General features: G+C 36.1%; 1 protein-coding gene across 2 annotated transcripts in view; it reads left to right on the top strand.

The window, feature by feature from the left end:
• The window catches only part of SLC4A10 (solute carrier family 4 member 10), a 119,058-nt gene that overhangs the window by 34,889 nt on the left and 67,021 nt on the right, over window positions 1-17,148 (top strand). For both annotated transcript variants that reach the window (XM_005152655.3, XM_013129917.3), the window contains exons 3-5: window positions 722-868; window positions 9,880-10,018; window positions 16,893-17,053. In XM_005152655.3, coding sequence (XP_005152712.1) covers window positions 722-868; window positions 9,880-10,018; window positions 16,893-17,053 — 447 coding nt within the window. The remainder of the gene's footprint in view (window positions 1-721; window positions 869-9,879; window positions 10,019-16,892; window positions 17,054-17,148) is intronic.

Raw genomic sequence — 17,148 nt, 5'->3', positions numbered from 1 at the left:
TAAGGGCTAAATCTTCTGGGCTTGATCAGCAACATAAAATTCCTCAGGCTTGAAGATGGTGGTAGGCATGGCAATATACCTTCTTATGTATCTTAAGAAATGAAAGAAATGAAAGCACCCTAAGCTACCAGCAATGTATTTGTTAAGTGGGCACATAAAATTGTATTGGGATTTTGCAGTCTAGCAGTAGTTTTATTGTTTTTTTAAGGTTTTTTTGGTTGTTTTTTTTTTTTTTTCCTTTTCTCTTTTCCCTTCATTTAATTTCTCACAAGAATTCTGTCAAGGTTTGGCTCATAAATAGCAATGAGTTTTGTAAAGTTCCTGTACACACAAAGCAAACAGCAACTTCACCAAATGTTCAATGCAAAGAGATCCATGTGTCTCTTCATGTTACTGTTTTGGAAGACATTTTACAGAACACCTGTCTAGCTTTAATGAAAGTTCACACACAGAAATGCAAATTTGAAGAAAAAACTTTAAAAATCTGGCACTGCATCATAAGGGCTGTATCAAGTATGACCTCTATCAAGGGATTGTATACCTGTGCAACTACACCATCATTATTGTAATCAATAGTGTTATGACTATGACATTAGAATAATCAATATTATATGATTACACAGTTCTCATGATTATTATACCACTAATGCTATTATGGTTGTTAATATTGTTATTATGTTGGCACAGCTGCTTTTTAAAAGGTAATTTTTTTTCCCCGTAGGCCATCGAACATTGTTCATTGGAGTTCATGTGCCACTGGGTGGAAGAAAAAGTCACCGACGCCATAGGCACCGTGGGCATAAACACAGAAAGAGAGACAGAGAGCGAGATTCAGGATTAGAAGATGGGAGAGAGTCTCCTCCGTTTGGTAAGATAAATTTTATCTTTGTATAGATCTTTTAATAATAAACATCAGTACTGATTATGCATACTTTACCCTGTTGTGGCGTGGGTACCATTAGCATTGGGGTTTTGGAGAACCCACCAGAGCCTCTACAGTCTCTGCTGGAGAGCGAAGATTTATTCCTCTTATGAAGAACAGCGGACAGTGACAGTCAGTACATGAGAAATCTCAGTAATTTCTACCACTGTAAGAGACGGTCCATAAGTGTCCTCATAAAAGTAGACTTCTACCACCATTGAGAAGGGCTGAGGACTTTATGGCACCAGCTGCCCTCAGTGAAGGCTCTGGAGTATTTGACTCTAAAACCATAATGTGCTTGGATGCTGGAGTGGTGGTTCTTTAGACTTAGTTTTGTAATAATGTCCATATTACTGAAGCTGCAGTGTTTTATCAGATGTGAAATGTGGTCCAGATTGTGTTTGCCTTTTCCTTACATGGCACAGCATAATGTGCCATTGTGAGGTAAGTCTGCTGAGGACTTGAGAGCAAACAGGAAAAAATACTTTTCTATTAATGAACCTGATACAAAACTCCTAAAATTCTCAAAATTTTAAATTGAAAAACATTGCAGAGAACAGAAAAAGGTAGTAATGAATAAATTAGTCAAGCTTTGTTTCAAAACATATGTGGATATTATTTACTGTTCAAAAATAAAAAGCCCATGTGCTGAAATATTCAGTAAGTGTTGAAAAGGTAGTGGGAACCTGTATAGAAAACAATTTGTCAGTGTACAGTAGAAGAATGTTTTTAAATCATTAGGGAAATGTGCCAATATAATTTCAAGTTACAGAATAGTAATGATAAGACTTCATTTTAATCTGAAATTTGTATTATGTATGTAGAAAGATCTGGAGCAAGTAGATTATAAGTGCTGATGGTTACAGAGAATGAAACAAAGTCAAGCCTTTTTCAGACTCAGTGGATATTGGCTGTGGTATTTCTGTCTGGAATGTATTTCAAATTTACAAAGACACAATACTGTACTGAATCCAGTTTCTTGGAAAACAGCAAAGTTCATAAATTATTAAAATAGTTTTCAAAAAGAATATGCATATATACATATAATGTCAGATTGAAAAGAAACAATTGAAAGTTACATTAGCCAAGAAGTGAGATATCTTAAACTATGAAGCAATGTCTTATGTTAAGTCATCTGGTTTTATTTAAGTGCCAGTATGTGACACATTTTGGCTGAGAACTTAGCTCTGTTCTTTTAACTTCTGGAGACCTAGGCTTGTGTCCTTCCTAATGTCAAAATAATAAAAAAAAAAAGCCCCAAACCAAAAAATCCCCCAAACCCCAAACCTGGTTGAATGTGTCCTGAATAGTCTTTTGACAGTTGTGCAGTAAAATGCACCATTCAACACAATTCTGTGTTAAAATCAGCCTGTGTTCAAGAATGCTCCAATGAGCATTCATGAGCAAAATGAAAGTGCATTTTGAAGTGCATTTGTAAATTGTTGTTCACATAAATTTTCTACAGCCGTACTTGTTTAAAGTAACAGGACTGCACTTTTGCAAGTCACATTTTCACTTGTAAAGGTATTACGACTATGAATTAAGGGGTGTGGAGGTAACATAAACTATTATTTTTATAAAAATGCCAGGACACATAAGACACAGAAGTAATCTCTGGATCCAGAATGCTGTAGATACTATGCAAAATACTTGGGTGATAATGAATGAAACAAGCCAAATACAGAACTACTAAACATTCAGAAAAGTCTGGGAGAATCCAAATTTTCTGCCCTGAAATCATATCTATTTAGAAAAATTTGAGGATTTTTCACTTTGGCTGACTGGCCAGAGAACCAGACTTTGAGTGTTGACTTCTGTCCAGCCAGGCAGAAATGTGTCATCGCATAGACAACAGTGGAGGGGATTTGTCTTATGAGGGTAAATCTGACAGTTATACAGTGATGGAGGGGTTGAACACAGAGCAAACAGACAGAATTATACAGGGATTAATTGTAGTCTATATCCACATCCTTGCTTTTACAGTGGATTTTCCTTATAGGAGTTTCAAACAGGTGGTTGTGCTGCCTGGGGAAAAGCACTTCCTTTAGAGAGAATACAGTTTTTCTATGCTTTATTTACTCAGAGGGAGCAACAGATACTTCTCATGCTAAATCTGAATCCACTAAACCTCAGTAATGCTTCTTAGCTCCCATCTCCCAGTGCTCACAAGGTTATAACAGTATCCAGAGGCTGAAGGAAATTGCAAGGAAGAAAAATGCACTTCTTACTCTTGATGCATAACTTACTGCGAGGTACTGCTTCCTAAGAGATCTGATCCAAAATAGTCCCTTAATTTGTGAATCATTCTGATTTAATTGAACATGCAGAAATGCTTAGCTGCCTCTTTCTCTAGACACCTTTTAACATTTCTATTGAGTGGTAGGAGGCTGTATTCTTCAGAACTGAGAGGGAGGAAGGGAAAGAAAATGTTTCAATGAGCAGGTACAAGAATAAACACAGAGAAAATAAGCATTGTGAGCGCAGCTGATAGAAAACAGTGCTTTGAGATAAGTCAGAAAAATAAATTGGATTTCTACATACAAGAGAATGAATTAGCAGTGTTTTGAAGCAGTGAAGTATGAAAGGAGCTATAATAAAAGATGCACCAACTGAATAATAAAGATGCTGGAACAAGTAAAGGCCTGAAATATTCAGACATGGAGTGCTTTAGACTGCTCAGTTAACCAAGCATGGGATGAAGCATTATTTTTTGTCATAGTCTATAATGTTGTAAGTTATAACTTCATCTGTGAAGTACCATTAGGTGCAGATCTTGCTCTGCTATTGTTGCTTCAGGGACCTGTGCAGTATGTAGTGCTGTGGGACTGTGCAGACACCACTCAGTGGACAAGTGCCACCAGGTTTCTATGCAGTAAAAAACAATTTCTTAAATAGTTTTCTTTGTATCAGCATGGCTAGAAAACACCTGTATTCAGTGTAATGCCCATGGCTGGAAGCTTTGTGTTACTTTCTTTGAGCCCTGTTTGTGAAAGCTCTACCAGCTGAGATAAGGTGTTTGCAGAGAACAGGATTTTTTGGAACATTCTGATGGCAGCTCATAAGCTTTTTTCCTGATCTCCTGCTGTCACTTTTCAAAGGTACCCTTAGTATTCTCAGTGTACTTGTAGATTCAGAGCTTGTAGACAAATAATACATAGATTATATAGGTAATGTGTCCTTTGGGGTCATGGATCAGTTACTCAGGTTTTAGTTCTGTTTTCACCACATCTGATTCTCATTGTCAGTCTGTTGCCTCCTGACAAGATGAGATTGTGCAAGATGTTTTCCATTTTGCCATAAGGATGTGTCTTTGAATCACGTAATTTGTAGATTACATGGCTTGCTCATGGAGAGGCTTTTTTGGGTAGTAAACATTGAAAGCAAAGTGATTTCATTATTCTGGATTTCCACCAATTTGCCTCACAATTTTTTGGAAGAAAAAGAGAAATCTAGTGAAATTATTTACTCTAGTTAAAAATGCAGTAGCACTGTTTGCTTTATTGAAGAGGTTTACTGTTCCCAGCTGAAATGCTGCTGTTGTAATTAAAGACCCACTTTCATGCCCCCTTTAAGCTCCCCTCCTCCACAGCTTTTTGTGTAGGTCAAGTGTTTCAACTGCTCTGTGAATTAAATTAGGGAATTGATATAAATTAAAACTAGTTTGGCAAGAAAAAAAAAGCTGTTTCTAGTCTAGAGTAGCTCCTTGTGCAGTTTGTTGGAAGGGCAATGCATGCCCGCCCTGGTGGGCTTCATGGTCACAGGCTGGCTAGATCTCCTCCATCAGTGCTATGGGTCATGGTGGTGCTGAAAGTCTGCAACAGATTTCCCTTTGGCTGGTTAGGTTGCACTTGCTTGGTATGGACGTGGATTTTAGTGTCAGTATTCAGTATTTTGTTGATGTTTGGTTATTTTGCCTGTAATCAGTGAAACTGCTCTCTTGTACTTCCGCTCATGAGTTAAAGATATGTTTCTGTTTTAAAATGGGCTGGAAAAGGAAGACTTTAGCTCTCAGCAGGGTGTCTTTAAGGACAGGTTGAAGTGAACACAGCTGTGGATACTGGGGTTTGATTTCATTCTCCTGTGGTGTTTTCTAGGTCTAGACACTATTGGAGCTTGTGCAAGGTTTGGTTTGTTCTTTCAAGAAATCTGGCTTTAATAATCTCTAGTTTTAAAGGGGCTTAAATTTGTAATTCATGCTATTGGATGTGGCAAGGGAAGCTGAGCAGCTCTGGGGGTGGTGCTAACAGAAGACAGTAAGCAGGGTTCAGAAAATGCTCTTTGAAGGTAATGCAAATAATGAATTGCAAAGGGGAACTTCTTGGTTACTAGAGGGGCTTGAAGAAAGCGTAATAAAAGGACTCAGCTTAGCTAGCCTCAAATGTTGAAGGGGTATTAATGGGGCAAATTTAATTATTTGTAAAGAATAGGGCTGTTAAGAGAAACTCCTAACCTTAACTAAAGGCTTTGTCTGCTGAACAATGGAATTAGAAATTTGAATCTCTGGGCAGCTGTGGAACAGATTGCAGGAAATCTGCATTAATATAAAGTATCATAACTTCAGTTTTAAGAGTCTAGTAAAAAGGTGATAATTGAAGCTTGGGAATTGCCCATATTGTCAGATCCAAAATATAAGATTATTTGTCATAGCCTTGATGTGATGGAAACAATTAATGGGAAGAAAATGCAGAGAGGGCTTCCTGAAACAAGATTATACATATAGGGCTTAAGTCCCATAGGAGGAAGCAAGGTTATGCTTTCTTCCATTTTGTCTATGATGTTTGCTACCTTATATGAACTTCTGTAATATAAATTTTATTTTAATGTTTAACATGTTTTTGAATGTAGAAAAAGTGAATCTTCACTCCTACATTTACTGACCCCAATAAGAAATATTAGCCCACTAAGACTTACCTTAAATGAAGGCTCTCAGCAGGCTCAGAAATACAGAAACCTGTTCTGACAATTGAGCTAATAGATTGTTACCTGAAATATACTTTTGTATGCTTTCTGGAGCTTATGAAGGGCAGAGGACAAAATTTGGATGCATTTTACATGTGTTTCTGATTGTGGTATGGTTTGGACAGATAGTGTGCAGTTCTGACTGATGGCAGGGTGGTTTGTCTCAGGGGAAATCCTGGTGTGCGCTGAGGAGGAGGTGTGGATCACTCTGGTGCAATGGAGCAGCATTTATGTGGAGGGGCAGAGAATGATCCTGCTTTCTTATCTCAGAAACCTGTTAGGTGAGGGGGAGCAGTCCTGACCCCGAACTGTGGTTGCACCTGAGGATATGTTAAAGGGGAAAATGCCAGTTATGGTTCTTTCCTACCTGTCTTTTGCAAGGTGTGATGGTGATATAGGCCACTGTTCCCCCTACCTCCATGCAGCACCGTTCCAGGGAGCAGCTTGTTGTGTTGCCCTCTGGGAGTCAGGTTATTGGCATTTCTGGCCTTCAGTTCAGCTGTTTTGGTATGTCTTTGCCCATATCTTGCTTTTGTTTTAGGGATGCTAATGACTTTACGAAGAGCCCTTATAGTGAGCAGTATGTCAGGTTGCTGCAGTCACTTTTCTGTGGCTCTGAATTCCAGTGTGAATTTGTGGTTTTGACAAGAGCTTATGCACCAGGCCTTAATTTTTACCCTTTTGACAATGCAGTGGAGTTATACAGATTTTTAAAACTAAAATATTCAGGTTTTCTATGCATGCAATGACTTTGATGTATCAGAGGTAGTTTGGGTATCTGTGTGAGTGCTGCACATATGATGTGAATGCAAGCCCAGAGGAACACGAAGTCTGGCAGGAGGCTCCCATGGTGGAGCCACAGCAAACAGAAGCTGCTTTGGCTTTTCCTTATTGAGATGGCTCATTAGCCAAACATAGGTTGTTGTTGATGGTGCTCCTGCTCCTGTCATGTACCAGACTTTGTGCCCAGTCCCAGCTGATCCTGGAGGATTTCCTGAGCTGGTGATGAGCCATTTACTTGGGAGAATCAGCAGCTGCTTACTGTGGAACTTGAGTTCTAATAGCTTCTAATACCTCTGTGCTCTGATATAAAATAATTGCAGTTACAGAAATACTAATGTAACAAATGAGTACCATTCATTTATTTATTTTTTAGCTTAATCTAGATTACTTTCATTATTTTTTAGAAATAGCAATAATAATATAAAGGATTTTTTAAATCTTGGCTGTACTACTTGAAATAGGGATAGACACAGGTAGTATTCAAGTTGATTTCTGTTTTCCCAGACTTCAAAAACATTGAGTGTCCTAAATTGCAAATATTATGCTTCTAGATTGAGGATTAAGTTATCACAGTTTGACAGTCAGCAATTGAAGTATTCTTTCATACTGTTTTTGAATCATAGATTACTCATTTTCCATATAATACATTAATGACATATTTGGTATTTATTACTCTGATGAATAACAGCCGAATCCATCTGGCATTGCTCACATGAGTAATCCTCTTAACTCAGTTTTACAAGTAGAACCAACAGATTTTCTTTTTTAATTTTACTGTTTTCCCATTGTTTAATTTTCTTAGGAGTTTGCCCTTGAAATAAAATTATTGTACTATGAAGCAAACAATAACTTCTTTTTTCCCCCCCCAGCTTGGCATCTGAAACTCCACCTATGGTTTACAGGTTTCAGACACCAGTACAAATTACAGCAGCAAAGAAAGCCAGAATCTAGAAGCTAGTTTTACTCTTGTCTTAGAGAGGATGAAGATAATTTAGTGCATATTTTAACATATATGTAGATTCTTCACTGTTGTCAGTGAAGTAGCTGTGTTACACAGAAGACTCATTAAGAACAGATCACAGTAGTAACGTGTTTCCTTGTTACTGCTCACTTGACTTCAAGGGATTTCTGACCCTCTGCTTTCCTTGCCATGCTGAAAGTGTGCATTTGTACGAGTATCATAACTTTCATGAAACTGCAGCTCTGCTGTACAACAATACTCATTTATTACTTAATAGTAGCTGTTGCTGTAAATCAGTTCTAGTGCTGATTTTATCAAGAGTGCAGGATGTTCCTGGCAATGCTTATCCTCAGATTCTCACTGCAGTCCAGCTCTCTACCAAAGCAGCTTGTTCTCCATGTTCTGTTACTTGTCATGTGCACTTGCCCTTTGCAAGTTCATATGTCACTGAATTTTTTCCTTTTGGGAAATAGTCTTAACAGGGTGCACCCTTCTTGACCAGAATATGATACCTAGCCTCAGATTAAATCTTGATGTTTATGTTTACCTTATCCTTCTCCAGAACATACCGACATGTGGATATGAAGAACATAAAGAATTAGAAAAATCCTCAAGTAAACAGAAATAGGTAAAGAGAGTCTGGAGGGAGTCTAGAATAGAGGTTGAAATGGTCTTAAAGAAAAAAGAGGACTGAAGAGTAAGAGAGAGTAACAAAAAGGGTGAAGTGAAGGAGGTTGATGCTGTTCTTCGGTGATTCACCACAAGTAATTTCTGTCCCCTTGGCTATCTTCTTGTAGTTCCATCCTCTAAAGCTTAGTAGTATCTGAGCTTATCTTTCTCTCCCTTCTGTCCAGTATTTCTTCCTTGCGTTGTGAAGGGGTAAGTAGCCTTGACCGTACCATATCTTTACACTCTGCTTACACTCTGCTTAACCTGACGAAAACTGTCAGGTACTGTTTGTATTTTTTTTGCTATAGCAAATTTACTACTACCAAAAATGGTACCTTTACTGCTGAATTTAATCTTCTCTATTGGTTGCTCATTCAATTATTTTTGATCAGAGCTGTATTTGCCCTTCAACTAGCATTTGGTGGGTCTATTACCTCAGTTTTTCCAAAATTCAGAGAGCTTGAGGATCCTATGCGTTGATGCTCTTCACTGGTAGATGGAAAATACTGTAGGGTGTCTTACAAATACAGTTTTAGAACAGAACATAATTTAGAGAGTGTTCAAGGAATCTCTGAGCTGTTCTGCTGGATAATCAATTTTTTGGTTGACTGGCACCCTGGACCATATCAGCTCTCACAAGGGGCTTTTGGTTCCTCTTAAAAATATAAAATACATTAGCAAAAAAAAAGAACTATGTATTTTTAGAGAGACTGAATCTCCTCCAGAGCTTGTTCATTTGAGATTTACATCTAAATAAACAAATAGGATTTTATTTTTTTTTAAAGCCTTACAACATTTGAGCTATGAACACTGAATATATATGTACCTTAAGGTGCCTTTTGAGTTCTGGAAATTTTCTGAGTGATGTGAACAACGATTAGTATTTCTCTAAAATGCATTTAGTGTTCTGCAGTGAAAGATTATGAAGAAAAATCACTGGTAAAGGGAAGACAGAGATAGGAAGAATAAAATAGAGAAATTGAGACGGATAAATGACTTCTTCATTTGTAACAGCCTAACCACGTAGAAACAGTTTGCAAAGGTGCAGGGAGCAGTAGCTGTGTAGATGGTGATGTATTCTTTTTGAACTTCCCAGTGTATGATGACATTACAGAGGGTTTTTTTTTTCTGGTTTCTTTCTGCAGAAAAGGTAAAACAAATAATGTACATTTAGTATACTAGCTCTGTGAGCTGAACTGGATCTGTAGATTTAGACTTAAGATGTGGCAGAGTAGTTGTAGCACTGGAGTAAAAGAGTTTTATCAGCAATATCTATGCTGCTGTCTGTGCTATTTTCTGTGAGATACCATTCCAGGTTCCAATAGTCACTATTTCTGTACATTACATTCTATCTTTAGATGAGATTGTTTAATTAGCAGACTAGACAACTATGATAAATAAAGAGGTCTCAGTCTGAAGGTGTTTGTATATGAATGTTTTTGCAGCATAACTACAATCATGTTTTCTATGTGGCACCAAGTGATAGGGGTGAAAGAGTCTTGATAATCTCATGAAATTCTAAATATTTGCTTGCTTGGAAAAATAAAAATGGTGTTCTGGAGTTTATGTTTTTATTTTTCCCCAGATACCCCCTCACAAAGGGTGCAGTTTATTCTGGGTACAGAAGATGATGATGAGGAACACATTCCTCATGATCTTTTTACTGAGCTTGATGAAATTTGTTGGCGCGAAGGAGAGGATGCGGAGTGGAGGGAGACAGCAAGGTGAGTGTTTTCATGAGTTTTTAAAAATTATCTGTAGCTATTGGTTGTTGGCATATTGAGGAATGATTTGAAAGCTGTGGCAAGATCAGGAACAGATTTTGGATATAAAGCTTAAATAAAACCATAATTTTAATCCTTGGACTGCTAGTATTACAACAGTATTTGTTGTTTTCCAGAGCCAAATGTTTTGATGTGGATTTATGAAATGTAGGTCAGAGTAAATATCAAGGAAAAAAATATCAAAGTAAACATATCATCTATATGTATACATTAAAAATCAGTGATTTTATTAATATTTTAGCTCATCATTTTGAGAAACTTTAAAACTTCATATTCTGTTTGAATCCTCAAGAAACAGACAAAATTACCATTATAAAAAGATTGAAGAGAGGAATGAGATTACTTTGGAGCAATAAAATTTTTACATATTCTAGCTATCAACGAACAGCTGATTTTGGGACTTTGAGTATTCAATGTTGGATTATTTTGGTTTTGTTTCTGGTTGTACGAGATTTTTATTTTCTCTCCCCTCCCCCTTTTTTGGATTTTGTGAGGAACTACATATGTGGGCTGCTTAGAATGAATATGGCTGTTACCTTCCCTTTAGTTTTAGGTTTCCAAGAGGGACACAGAATTTTCTATGACCTTCACTTTCCTTATCTATCTATAAGAGGCATAGATAGATGCTAAATATAGATCTTAACATGTACAAAATTCTCATATGGGGGTTGTGCTGCAAAATGAATGTAGTAATGTTCCTAAGTAATCTTATTAATATTCAGAGAGAGTAAATCTAATCAAGTTAATCATCTGCAGTGTTCTCATACTGATTAAGATTATATAGAACCTTCCAAGAAGGGTATCAGCTTCTACTGTGATTAAAAATAAAAATCACCATGGCTTAAGTTACTTTTAGGTAGGAAAAAAGCGTCTTTAGTTCAACTGAAAAAAAAAATCCTTTGCAGAATTGTGTTTCTGAAAAATGAGAACAATTTTTATTAACATAAATAAGATAGAATTTGAAAGGTATAGGTGAAATAAAGGGTTTTCTGTCTATAGAAAGGGATTGACCTGTCTGTATGTACAGCCTTTCCAGTTGTTGTTTGGGAACTAAAGAATCAAAAATGTTTAACAGAAGCAAGATGAGATTCTTGAAAAAGGACATCAAACCACAGCCAAGAAAACTATATTCAGAAAATACAGAAGTGAAGTATAATAGCTAATACTAAAAATTTCTTCAACTTTAGAAATAAGATGAAAATAAAGAGTTTGGTTGCCATGCAGAAAGAACGGGTCAAGATAAATGATCTTCACTTTGCATCCAAAAATTGCAGACAGCATTTGACGCGGGGTGCCTGGCTGTTAGAAAACAAAGAGATGGCAGTGAAATGCGCAAATTCAAAACTAAGACAAAAGTCAAAGTGCTTTATCTGTGCAAAAAAGAGGATGCAATAATTTCCATCAGAGAGGGAGGAAAGAACATGTTTTTCATTAATATGGTAAATCCTGTCTTCCTATGAATCTCTCAGGTGCAGTGTTGTACTATAGCAAATGCAGCAGCACTGTTCAGAAAAAGATAAAATTGGTTGGAACAAACATAAGCCTGAAAGTCAGATTTTGGAGCTATGCAAGACAGTACAATATGTGAAGGAAAGAATAATTGTAGACGTGGAGCTAAGTGGAAAATTGGATCAAATGCAATACAGTGGTGTATCATGTCAGACTAACAATAATGCTATTTAATCAGATAATTGATTTTTGTTTTTCTGACAAAGAAGAAACAGTGGATCTTTATTTTAGTGAAGCATTTGATATGATACAGCAGTGGGAATTTATTAATTAAACTGTTCTAGTGTAAAATTGTATTAGTGGGTAAGGAACTAACTGAACAGGTGCAGTAGGTCATGCTGAAAGATTATACTATTGGTGTGGAAGGTAGTGACAACTAACTTCTGAAGAATTAGTCTTCGTAAATAACTTTATTCTTGAATGACAAAACTAGGACTATAGCAATGGAACTTGCCGTTGATAAGAAATCGGGAGGTATTGTTACTCTAGAAATAAATAAGGATATCATACACAAAGAGCAAAGAGACTTTGAGTAGTAGAAATGGGATGGTGTTCAATATGCAAGATTATATACTTAGAAACTAATACACTGGATCACTTTCAATTTCAGTGGTTGATTCAGGATTTCAAAGGTACTAATTTGATTAAAAGCATGGCAAGGAAACGATGCAACCTGAGTTTGTTGCTCTTTCAGTCTTATTACATGTTTTCCATCTCTGTGAAAAATGCCACTAGCAGTATTTGTAAATCTTATCTGGCATTGGACTTAATGCCATGTAGATGAATTAAAATTCAAATGATAGAGGTCATTAGTTGTGTTTAATGAGAGTGATGACATGAAGTGATTCTGTATTCATATCACCAGTCTCTGCATGGACTGAAGGGTTGGGTTCACTCTGTTGCAGTAAATCTGCATCTTCATATTTTCTGTTTGATTGAAAGTGCACAAACAGTTCAGGTTTAAAATTTTTTAAAAATAGTTTTATGCTGTTTGCTCAAGATATTTGGGATATTTTGTGCTTATTTGATCAAAGTAGTAAAATATCAAAGGGAACCATGGATAGGATTTGACTGAAGCTTATTGGTTTCCCCCCCTAACCCTCAACATCTCTCATGAGTAGAAGCATTCCTGGAGATAAGTTAGTAAGAACAAGGAAAAGTGCACTGCTGTTGCAGCCTATTCCAGGATCTGTTTAGGCTTTCCTATCCACAGAATAACTTAGTTATGTGGATACAGTGATAAAATTTACTATTTTCCCCCCATTAATTGATTTCAAGCCAGAAGAAACATTCTTTTTAAAATCAATACAAATCAGTTTTAATACTTTTTGTGTGAAGAATGCATGATGTTTCTGTTCTGAAAAATGTATCTCCAGTAAGTTTGTAGAGCAGCACATTGACGCAAACCAGTTGTACTTATTTTATACCCACAATAGTATAGTTGCAGATTGCAGCTATTAGGAAAGCAGTTCATGTTAAAATCTATTCTAATAACCTCTTGTGATCGTGGCTGGAAAATAGTGCCTGATTTGTAGCAAGTATTACCCAAACTGTTAGGACTCATCTGCTAATATAAAATGAAAATTTTGGAGAGAATATCACTAGGCTTCTGGAAAAAAAAAGAATGTATAGTAGGAAGGAAAATAGACACTTTGGAACCAACAGGAAAGTGTTTAGGCTTGAATTTAAATGAAACAGCCCAGGTATGAAAATAAACCTCTGTCCATAGTTAGAAAGTAAATTATTAAAAGTGAGTACAAAATGGATGTACTAGGGAAAAATTATGAAGTGAAAATGCATCTTCACTGGATCAGAACTTTCTTCAAAGACATGAAGTCACAAAAAACTTAGGTTTGTCACTTTTGTTTTGCCTCTGACATGCTTGTTCATTTTCAAATTGACATAGGCAGGCAAAAACTCATGTGGAGATTGTAAAATTGCATTTATACAGTGGCTCTTGAGCCGGTAGTGAATGTGTGCTCCAGCTCTTTGCTGCAGACAGGAAAGACGAAAAAATAGATCACGTTAAAGTCTCCAACTTCGTGTTCTGCACCAGAATGTAACTGAGTCTACAATGAAGTGGCCCCACTCTGATCGATTACTAAAAATTAATGACTTTAGAAGATGTAACATATGTATGTATGCATATGTGTACACAAACACATCTGAGTAATATTTTTCCTACAGTAGCATACCTTGCTGAAACTCTTCTTGGCATATTTTGTTCCAGAAAGTGTGACATCAGAGGAACTAAACTATGTGATTGATACACCTGTGCTAGTTTTTACCAGTAAAAGAAAACTATTTGATCAAACACAACTAAATAAATTCGAAGCACATGGGGATACATATGACACATGAGCTCAATATACTAATGTGATTGTGTTTTCTGGGAAATTATGAAAGTCTTGTATGTATCAACCACTTCAATTTAACGGGTTAAACTGCAAACATAAGTGTGTTAAAGTTTGTCTTTTTCTCTGAGAAACTAAGGAAATGTAGCAAATTGACAAATCATGCCTGATTTTGGATTTCAAACCCATTTCTATCCTTGAATCTTATACATGAATCCAGAGGGTTGTTAAAATGTTATTAAGATTTTTAAAACCACTTGAACACTTAGAATTGAACAACTACATGTAAGATTAGAGATTTGTTTGATCTGTGTTTTCTGCTGCTGTTTCTTATATGTTAGATTGGGATTATCTGACATAAGAAGGGTATTTCTGAAAAGATAAAAGATGATAAACATGATTTTCTTTTGATGAGTAAACTCATGTCATAGAAAATTGCAAAACAGAAGTTTATTACAAATGTAGAATTCTCACAGACGGGCATGACTTGTTTATGTACTAGCCTATTGACTAATTAAATAACAATGTATGATAATGTTGCTAATGTCTGATAATGCTCCATCCCTGGTGGTGTTCAAGGTTGGACAGAGACCTGGGTGACATGGTTTTTGCTGTGAGTTGTCACTGCCCATGACAGGGGTGTTGGAACTAGATGATCTTAAGGTCCTTTCCAAGACTAACTATTTTGTGATTCTATAATTCTAGAATGTGTTTAAACAAATAAGCTTTAGTAGCAGTAGGAAATTGGATACAACACATAGAACTGTGCTATTCAAATTGATTGAAACTCAGAGATGATCATGATGGCAGTTACGACCATTTGAGCAGTAGCAGTAGTTTCCTATGGATATTTATGTTGTGCATAAGCTTTGATGTCTGATTGATGTCATAAACTCTAATTAAAGCTGTTTTCATGATTTAGACTTTTCTTGTCCACGTGTCAATAGTAGGTCCTGATTATGGGCCTGCCTTTCTTCAGTCATGTGTCTTAATGAAACTTTTAAGAATGTGTTAGTCTTTTATCACTTCATTTAAAATTTGCTTAGAATTGATCAGTATATTCAAAATAGGTAATATCAAGAGTAGATTGCAGCAGTATAAGCAAAATTGAAGACGGTCTGCAACAAAACAGAAGGTAATGACAGTATGAATTTTCTCATGATATTCTGCAAGAAGCTAAGCTTGGATCATGGGTTTTAGGATACATATATATATATAGAGAGAGAGAGTGTGTGTGATGTTTCTTTTTTGATTCTGAAAAAAAATGAGATAATGGTACATCAGGAATAATTGGGCATACCCAAGAACAAAGATTGTAATCTTATAAAACTCCTAAAGAGATGAGAAACATTCATAAAACCAGAGGTATGAGAAGATAAAAGAATATATTTTGCAGGGTCTTAGGAGGCAATAGTTCAAGAAGGACAAATAATGCATCATGTTTGTGATGTTAAGGCCACAAATAAGTCTAGCATATTTTTAGTTTCTCACCATGAGCACCATGAGTAAGTTAGGAGCAGCCTCTTACGCAGTTCAAGTGCAACTGCAAAATGAAAGAAAAAAAGCAAAAAGCAAAAAACCCAACTGAAAGGAGGGAATTGTCTAGAATACATGTACATGGGCATATTTAACTATTAGGAGCAGAGCTCGGCAGGTGGGCTGGGAACAGAAGAAACCAGTTGTGTTTGGTACGTTACTGAGCTGCCTGGTAAAACTGGAAATTGCTTAGCTTTAGAGGTCCTAAGGCTTTACACTTCCCTGCTGTCTGGAAATAAGTGTGAAGGTGCTGTCAAGGTGTGAGGTTCAGCTTGACTCTTCTGCTGTCTGGTCCATATGAAATAGCTGAGTGCTGTTGTGTCAAGTGACAGAGGCTTGTGCTGTGGCTGCAGCTGTTCAGACCTTGCCAAGCTGGCAGGCTGTATGGCTCCACACAACATCTGTGTATGCTTGAAAGACTTAATAACTTTAATTTAAAACATTTTTGCATATGTTAACAGACTTTTCTTTTTTCTGTTTTCTGTTTGTTTAGTATTCTTTTATCATTTTTAGTGTAATTTCAATCAGTAAAAAGTTAAAAATTCATACAAGAAATTCAGCCAGCTTGCTAGTAAAAAAAAGACTTGATTGTCTCCTGCCAGTTTCATGTTGTGTCTGCAGATTTACACTGAACCTGAGAATAGGAGAACAAGACTCAAAATAGTGAGATACGATATTATTGATCTCTAAAGTGATATTTCATGTCATTCATGTGACTGTTTTACCTTAAGGCCTTAATTGGGGCTTGAAAGACTTCACAAGTGTTTACACATTGCCTGTGTGTACTTGTATGTGCCTATGAGATTTTTCATTTTAATTAACTTTTACTTGAAAAATAGCCTGAATTTTGCACATTTAAACTGCCTTTATGATTAACTTAGTGCAGGTAAATAACTAACAGCTTAAACCAAGTTCATATTTTTTTGTGGTAATGATACTGGATGCAATTCTGTGAAGTGTGAATATGTCAGTATGTTTAATTTAAATGAAAGATGTCTCTTTGTTATGTTTAGTCCAAAATGAAGGCTAACTGGAGAAAGTTCTATCCTGTGTTCTTACGATGTATAGCTTTTCTTTTTCTCTACCAGAAATTCTTGATTTTTTTCATACTACTTGTTCTATTATAGAAATATAATTGTATGCCAAAGATTTGATCAAATTTTCTGTAAAATACAGTAATGATTACTTAATATGCTTCTCTTTTCATCTGTGTAATCAGAATTTATCTTCAAAAATGGTATAATACAGCATTATATAGGAAGAACCAGACAAGGGAAGTTTCTAATATTTCCTACAAAGACAGAATAAAGTGAAATTCAAACACACGTTTAACAGTGATCTTTCAATATCCATGGAAGTAACTAATATTTAATTTCGTATGAACAATGGAGTTATAAAATTGGTTGTTTGTACAGGTGGTTGAAGTTTGAAGAAGATGTAGAGGATGGTGGAGAGAGGTGGAGCAAGCCCTATGTTGCCACACTGTCACTTCATAGCTTGTTTGAGCTGAGGAGCTGTATCCTGAATGGCACAGTCCTTTTGGACATGAGAGCTAATTCCATAGAAGAAATTGCAGGTAAGTATTGATGCTGCATTTATTATTTAAGAAAATAATAAAAATAAAATGCTTACACAATAACTATTGCATAATGATCAGTTCAATCTTAGGAA

The sequence above is a fragment of the Melopsittacus undulatus genome, chromosome 8 (assembly GCF_012275295.1).
Source record: "Melopsittacus undulatus isolate bMelUnd1 chromosome 8, bMelUnd1.mat.Z, whole genome shotgun sequence".
Taxonomy (NCBI): Eukaryota; Metazoa; Chordata; class Aves; order Psittaciformes; family Psittaculidae; genus Melopsittacus; species Melopsittacus undulatus.
Note: the sequence above shows the minus strand (reverse complement) of the source record. Positions and strands in the feature narration are given on the sequence as shown.